At 33.7% G+C, this 8719-nt stretch overlaps 1 protein-coding gene across 1 annotated transcript; it reads right to left on the bottom strand.

Annotated features, from left to right (window-relative positions):
* Positions 1–1616: 1616 nt before the first annotated feature.
* LOC104120250 (sucrose transport protein-like) lies at positions 1617–7415 on the bottom strand. The gene is made up of 5 exons (XM_009631986.4): positions 6871–7415; positions 5421–6209; positions 3416–3479; positions 3245–3288; positions 1617–2238 (listed from the first exon to the last, which is right to left on the bottom strand). The coding sequence occupies exons 1-5, from the start codon at positions 7327–7329 to the stop codon at positions 2065–2067; spliced, it is 1530 nt and encodes a 509-aa protein (XP_009630281.1). The 5' UTR covers positions 7330–7415; the 3' UTR covers positions 1617–2064.
* Positions 7416–8719: the final 1304 nt, after the last annotated feature.

Genomic DNA, 8719 nt, shown 5'->3' with positions numbered 1-8719 from the left:
AAATAGAGTAAAAACCTGCTATAACCAGTCAAATGGCAGTATTGGTATAAATATCACTTACACTAACAGTATATATAACTTAAATTCTTTGCAAAGATATCTAATGTTTGTTTAAAGGATGAAATTGTTGTCCATGTAGTATTTTATATATCAAAATTGATTTGATGGATCAAGGACAATACTCTGCCATGTTTTATGGGGTCCAAAAGAGTAGACAAAAGCCCATTAAAGTTAGATGGGCTGTCTTTGAACTGAAGCCAATGAATTTTGAAAATTCTAAACATTTGTCCATATTATGCCCTTATCCTGCTCTTTCCTGTCCTTTTAAAAGCATTGGTTGGATTTTGTTTTATTTTATCTTTTTAGAAATTTTCTTTCAAGATACATTCGCCCAATTACTAGAGCTATCTTATCAAGGAAATATATATAAAAGAAAAGAGAAAAAGAAAAAGAAAGTTCAACCCTACATCATATATATATATCCTTTCTATCTCAATATATCCTTACATTGTAATTTTAATTTTCCCTATCCAGTTTGTTGAGGATGTTAGCTGTACGTTATGGTCAACAAGACTTGATAAAAACTTCTGAGTAATTACACTTTCAGTGCTTTTGGGAGTATGAATGAAATTATTACTCTACTAGCTTAGTTTCATTCTCTCTTCTTCGTAATTCACTTCCTGCTTTTTTGGGTTTTTCACTTCACTTCAAAAAGGGAATTAGTGGACGTTTAGAGTTCTCCCTTTTCTATTGTCTTAGCTGATATAAGAGATCAAACATAGATAGCCCAAGGGGAATTAGTCCACTAAAGGATATTGGTTAATACACACACAAAATTAGTTCCAACATTACTATGTAGACTACATATTCATAACTAATATACTTCATACTTGGAAAACTAAGGGGTGGTTTGGTAGGGTGTATAGGAATGATACTGAATATGGTAAATTAATAATGCTAATATTAGTTAAGCTTGTATTAGTTATGCTAACATATTTCTTATCCATTGTTTGGTTTGATGTATTAAAGTATCGCACAATTTCTAAAAAAATAATTTGTTAACAAAAATACCCTCATAATTTGTTAAAAGAAACATATGTTGAGGAATATTTTTATATGAAAAAGGTTTAAAAAATATTTGATTTGTTTACCTATATTGTAGTACAGAACTGAATATTTATTTATATAAAAAAAAATATGCTAAGTATTTATTTATTTAAAAGGGATATAATTTTATTTTCTACTTCCTTGGATTATTTCAAACTTGCATTAATATAATAGCATATTTTTGATCAAGCACAAATTTTGAAGGATAATTTTATCTTTAACTAAGCTAACGCATGCATTAAAACCCACTGCATTATTAATACCATGATTTCCTATGCATTAATTATGCATAGGATAATACCAAATAAGGTGTATAACTAATGATTGCATAACTAATGCATAAAAAATAAGGTATTATTAATACACAAAGCTAATACATACATTATTTTATCTAATGCATCATACCAAACGATCCCTTATCTATAAACAAGGCAAAATAGCGCTATCAATCCACCGAAAAATTGTAAAAAAGAAGAAAGAGAAAAAGGAGAGAGAGAGAGAGATGGATAGAAGAAAGAAAGAAAGAAAGGAGTAGTAGATAGATATTGATCAATTTTGTTTCCACTTTAAGTACAAGTTTTCTTAATCTCCCTTCACCAACCCCACCCCAACTCCACGCCGACCACCTCTTTTCCTACCTTCCAAGAAAGAAAATTACAAAGAAAAAAGAAAAGTAAGGTACAAAGCATTTGCCCAGACATGTTATACTGGACAACTTAATTCTTGTTACACACAACGTGAAAACAACTTCACACACATGACCCCATTTGTTTGGAACAGAGGACAGAGCCTCCTCCTCCTCCTTCTTCTTCTAGAGAGAGCTTTATAAAAAGAAAATACATGCATAGGCCACTTGTAAAAGTAGCCTCTCTAATAATATGCATGTTTTCTAGAAAAATAAAAAAGTTACAAAAGAGAAGTGGCTACTTTTTCTTCTTTTATTATTATTAATATTGTTTAATGGAAACCGCCCATTGTGGTGGCTGGTTTGGCATCAGCAGGAGGAGAAGGCAACATTGTGAGTGCTAAAATGCCACTTGCCGCAGCTGCAACTGCTCCAACAATAAATCCTGGCAAGTTCCCTCCTCCAAACAAGTCATCCCATGGCCCTCCAACTATTGACACCAACATCTGTTTTGGTCACAACTAGTTATTGTTAGAGACTAATTGTGCATTCTTCATTAAAGCAATTTAATAAAGATCAAGTTTATGTTACGTGCACTGCACTGATAGTGTATACACATTTTTTATACTACCTAGGTTAAGTCGACTAACAACAATAGATAACTTCTTATGTCAAGACTGATATAGTAACTTGGAAAATAGATCAACTGCCGGTATACATATAACTTATACTTATTTTAAGATATTCATGCATCAAGTTATCACCTACATCTCAAATCTAAGTTTGATTAGATAGAAGAGAATTGGATATCACAGATTTGATTCAGTTTTCTTGCCCCTTTACTTATGTTTGATAACTCCTAATACGACAAGGGAATTACTATTTCAATAAGATTCTTTATCTTAGACACATCTACTCAAACAACATATAGCATAGCATAGCATCTTTCCTGGAATATGAAGCATAGTCATTTGGTCATATCCTATATTAATGCGTTTTAGTTACAAGTCATTTTCAAATTCCTTCAGTTGTGAATTGTGATATTCCCTATTTGAATGTTGCTCTTTTTCTTGTAGGACTCAGAGACATTCAGAGACTGTAGGGGCCTAGGTGAAAATTTGTGGGGCTTTTTTTCTCCCATTTCGTTATTTTTTTAAATTGTAATGTTACACCTGAAATTGATTCTTTAACCGATACATACACGTAATAGATAGTATTTATTCTTTTGCAATTAAAGTACTTTATCATGTTCATAGGCTTTTCACTATTTAGATTACACGTTTGTGGCTGAAATATGTTGTGACAAGGCATTAATTATGAAAGCAAGACTCGTGTTAAAGATAACAGAACCTAGAGGAATATATATAATTAGAAGAACAAGTACGTTATCCACTTCCTAGAAATTAGTACTTGTACCACCCTAGAATTTTAGGTTACTAATTTAGAATTACAAAAGAGATCCAGGATTGCAGATGAGAAATTGAGAAATATGGTAAGTAATAAAAATAGTACCTGTGGTACAACTATTGCAAGATTCAGAACTCCTAGTGACAAACCTGTGGAATTTAAAGAGACGGAAGCATATTAGGATCGTACATATATTTATACTTTATTTGGAAGTTTTTTTTCCTTTTCCTTTTTCTTTTTCTTCCTTTAAGGATATAAAGTTATAGTATGATTTACCTTGTCCTGAACCAGCATTACTAGAAAATATAGATGCCAAAGCAAATGGAACACTAAAAGTCACCTGCAAGAGAAAATAAAAATTTTAATACGTAATAATTTTCATATGAGTAACTCAATTTAATGTCAGAAGAGGAAAAGTTTGAAAAGACTCCTAGAAAAGCTTTTAGAGAAGATCTACCATATCAAAGTAAAAAAGGTTCGGTTAGAATTTCTATCTTCAAAGAATAATTAAAGGAAGAGAACATAGCATCTATGCTTTTGTCTTAATATATAAAAATCCTTTGCATTTAAAAAAAGGATTACTTGATCTTGCATAGAAACTTCCATTATCCTAATGAGCAAGAAGATGATTCTCGCTATCCTTATGTGGGATAAACAAATAGTACTAAGCAGAAATAATAAGAGAGGATTATGAACATAACTCATTTTTAAGTCTTATGTGTCAAATCATAGTGTAAACGCATTTTAATCTTTTAAGGTATGCAGATGTTATAATAAACCAATATAATATGATAACTTTGGTGATAATAAACAGAGTTAAATTCTAAAAAAATCCTATCAAATTAGAGCTGGAATTGAAATAATAATATTTTCAATTTTTTTTTTGAAGATATATAATTTACTAGGGGGAGGCAATGAAAGGTTCTCTTTTTGCACTTTGCACAACCGAAAGAGAAGTCATCAAAACTAAAATCATGTGATGCATTAAAGAAGCAAAAGTTTCTCACACCTTTGTTTGTCACTATAACAACGTACATTTTACGCGTGTGACTTGGCGGCCTTTTATAAAGCCACGTACAAATATATCATGATTATTTTTATTGGTAAAAAAGACCATAACCTATATTGGATTCCTTTTATTTTTTCTTTATTTCTCGAGATTTTCATTTGTGTTCTAGAAATTGAATTTCCTTTGGAAATACACCTTCGGCTATTGTTTACACTACTATAAGAAATATAACCAGATATCCATTTGCTTTTCTGATGATAAATTGATGGTAAAAAATCTAAAGAAAATTAATTTTAGTTGACTCTAGAAAAGTGAAAAGGAGATAATCTTTGGTGTATTCCTTTTCTCTTTGGCGCTAATTTTCTTTTCTTTTAACATAATAGACCAAAAGGAGGACTTTATTTGGGGTGTGGGGATCTTTTTCTGAACTCTTGATTGATTAGCTAATATTAATTAAAACAATTTTTGCTTTCAAAGCTAGTCAAATAAATCTGTTTAATTAATATACCTACGATCTACCTATATATCCAACATGTCCAGATCGTATAACTGACAAATAATTTCTGTTAGTTATAGAGTAATTGGTAGCTCCACTAGGTGTCAAATTTGGTCACTATCTTCACACTTTCCCATCTTTATAATTTTCCACATCTCGGAGAATATGATTCTCAAAATCATAATGCACTCTTGTCATGTATGGACTTAGTCAACCAACTTGCTAATTATTCCAAAAGCATGTGCACACACCCAATAATCGTATTTCAATATGATGTAATGTTTTAACAAAAAGATAATAAAAGAAAAAAAAATCACCCTAAAATATAGCTAGTATCCAGCTAAAAATGAAATATAGTTTTGACTCTTTGTGACTTAATCATCTACTCATGCTCATATGACGAATAGCACCTAAAAACATACAAGGATAAAGATATATCTATAAATCATACTATGAAATTCACACTCCAAATTTTAAAGAAATATAATCAAATCCTCAAAAGGTTATACTACAAAATCTTATGCTCGCTTACCTTCAAATTTAACATGAGTTTCATTATGTTCCTCGAAATGTGTAATTCTAGTATATATTCTCAACTTTTGACCATGAAATCAATACTTATTTTTGTGGAGTTTAATTCTATGTGAAATATTTTTATATTATCAAGTTAGTAACTTTTTTCATAACAAGCATGATCTGGTATAATCTAGAAATTAGAGGCAATAATTTTACTAATAATGTTTAAAATAGAGGTAATTACAAATAGAAAAACTCACCGCAAGAGGAATACCAAGGACAGCAAAGAGAGTCAAGGCACCAATCTTAACACCAGAGGTAGGCGCCATGAGCGTGCCGTGAGCGTCATACTGCCGCGATTTCTCCGCCATTTTTGTAACCAAAACCGTCAAAGCCATGCAAACAGCCAACACGAAATTCAAAATCCCCCATAACCTCTTCACCCCACCGATCTTCTTCCCCAAAAACTCCACACTTAGCGACATAAACCCTAACACCACAGAGTTCAACAACAGCCCCAAAGCTCCGGCGTGCACTCCCAAATCGTACAATCTCCCGTCACCAACTTTTCCACCGTACACTTCCTTAGCCATCCAATCGGTATCGTACAAGAAAAACGGAAACCACGCAATCCAGTTCAAACACGTGACAAGTAACAAAATCCACATGGGTCTTGGTAAATCTTTTAAAGCACCGAAAATTTCACCGAAGAACGGGACTTTTGATTTTCCGCCGCCGCCGGCTTTTTCGTCGATTTCGTGTTCGTCTTTTTCGGGGAGCTCGTTTTCGCGGACGACGGTTAGGGCTAAGATTGTTAAGCTGAGTAGAAGGAAGACGGCGATGAAGAAACATGATTTGAGGTTGGCGCAGTAGATGTCACAGGCTGGGGTTTTAGAGAAGGGGAAGATTTTGTAGAGGCGGGAGTAGGAACCGGCGGCGTAACCGAGGACGTTTCCGACGGCCATGAAGAAGGAGAAGAAGGCGTTTGATGTTCTCATCCTCCCGGCTTTTCCGCCGGACAGATCAGCCAATAGCGCTCTGCATGGACCCTGCAAAAATTAAATGTTTTATCCACTAGACAGAATGTAAAATATATTTAAACAATCAAATCATTTTAATTTACCATTAATTTACAATTAGAAACCGATACGCTTATAGGAGTAATTAAGTTGAAGACAACAGTTACTTTTTGTATTATTTAATTCAATAGTGAAAAAGACACTATTAAAATATTTGTTGAGAATAAAGTTGTTGGTCTTTTGAAAACGTAAAGAGTAATATTACATAACTTTTGTGGGGATGTCTGTGCATATACAATCAGAATTATTATTGTGTATCTAAAGGGATGTTTCCCCTATTTTATTGGTGTCAGTCAAAAATTATTGTTTAGCCAATACTCTGGAATCTAATTTTTTTTTTGTACCTAAATTCTGCGGAATATATATATTTCTACAATAATTATCTAGCTGGAGGTTTGGATTTTACTCACAATTAAATTATATGTGAGCAGAATTATTAAAATAATAAATAGTAGAAAACTATATACTCCTGCATAATTACACAAGTTTGCCGTGAGTGACGTCTTCTACTGCCGTTTTAGCAAAAATACTTTCTTTTTTGGTTGAAAAGTAAATTATACTCACTTTCTTGTCCATATATATTTTTAAAAAATCAAAACTAAGATGAAATTTGACTTAAAAAAAGTTTTACCTGTAACATATTGTTAGCAACATCAAGGATCCAAAACCCAACGACAAAAACAGCAATGGCTCGAGGTTTGGACCCTTTTCCGAGAGGGTCACCGGAGGCATGTCCAAGATCAGCAGCAAATCCGATGAGGAAAACAGCTATAGTGACAAGGGCGGCGCCGGCGGCAATGAACGGCCGGCGACGGCCAAAACGGGAGGAGCAATTGTCACTGTAATAACCCACAACTGGCTGAACAATCATACCAGAAATAGGTCCACAGAGCCAAATAAAAGAAGCAAATTTATGTGGGATACCAAGGAGTTGAACATATGGAGTCAATAAAGAAAGTTGCAGAGCCCAACCGAATTGAACTCCAGCTGCTATGGAAGCCACCATTATTATTTTCCATAGCTTGGATTTTGGTAAAGGCTGCTCAACTGCTAGAGAAGAAACATTAAGTTTTTTGGTACCATTCTCCATATTTTCTGAACTAGCTACTGTGTGTTTGTGTATGTGTGTTTTTTGGTTGTGGAGAGTTTGGATTAGATGTATAAGGAATGGGAGAGTGGAGGGGTATTTATAGTGTTTTTTGGAGGCAATGCATGACTGCTACTGGCAACTGTTGCAAGGCCTTAAAGGCTTTAAAACCAGCCCCCACAGCTGCCACCCCCTACCCCACCCTTAAGAAAATGGATTTAATTGTTAATATTTGTTTTTTTAAAAAAATATTATATTTAAATAAATTCTTGTACTATTATAAATAAGGGTGTTACAATTTATTCTTATATGTAAATCATTAAAAGAGGCATTGATATTCATGAGATTAACAGTCAACTATACACTGAGGTACATCTTGTATCCTTGAGGATTTAAGGAGAAATGGTTAATTAAAAGAAAATTCTTAAAAAGGGAAAGGTAGATTTTGAAGTTTTAGTTTGAGAAATATAAGTGAAAAAGTTTTCTAAAAAACGGGTATCATTTAAATGTTTTTTTTTCACCACTTAAAATTTGTTTGGTGAGTGAAAATGCTAGGTAGGTAGTGTAATACTATAAAAAATTGGCCCTTAGGAAAATAAACCTAGTATGTAGGTAGTAGGTACAAATTGTTTACCCTCACAATCGGATAACAATTAAATTTGTAAGTGATTTTAAGGATACACGAATTAATTTGATACAAAGCAATAAATTAAGTCAAATTGAACAAACAAAGATAAAATGGATTCAAACCACACGAGGAGGATAGTTCCAACCTTAGTGAAATATTCACCCTCGATCCGGGCTCGCTATGGCCAGCACCGATGAACAAGCGAAAGAGCTAATAACAGAGAAAATAATAATATATTGCTTTGGAATGCGTGTTACAATGGATGTCATAAATTATCAGACCCCCTTTATATAGTAGGGGAATCATACTCTAGGTACAACTCTATAAAAGGTAAAAAAATCCTCTGATTAGCTGATTGTCGGTTCTTCATCGATACATGCCGAGATCCCCGCCGTGATATCCGACCGGTCAAGGATATAACGACCTTCCGTTGGCCGTGCTTGATTGCCCGACAATGTTCTTCGAAGTCGTTCAAGGCTAGGACCGATTCCGAACCATGACCCCGATATTCTCGAGGGCGGGCGTCATGCCCCCGAATTCTGACTCTATGAGACTTTTGCCTCGACGGTCCCCTGTCATCATGTGTCGAGCTTTGCTTATTTTATCGGAGACCGAAATATGTCATGAGCCCGATTTTACTCGCATACACAAATCATCTTGATCAATCCTTTGGGCTACCATACATGTATAGTTACTATATGGAGAATGGACCTATTTTTGTACTTATACTATCTATCTAGATTTGCAAATCACGTGAACGTTTTT

This window comes from Nicotiana tomentosiformis, chromosome 4 (assembly GCF_000390325.3).
Source record: "Nicotiana tomentosiformis chromosome 4, ASM39032v3, whole genome shotgun sequence".
Lineage (NCBI taxonomy): Eukaryota > Viridiplantae > Streptophyta > Magnoliopsida > Solanales > Solanaceae > Nicotiana > Nicotiana tomentosiformis.
Note: the sequence above shows the minus strand (reverse complement) of the source record. Positions and strands in the feature narration are given on the sequence as shown.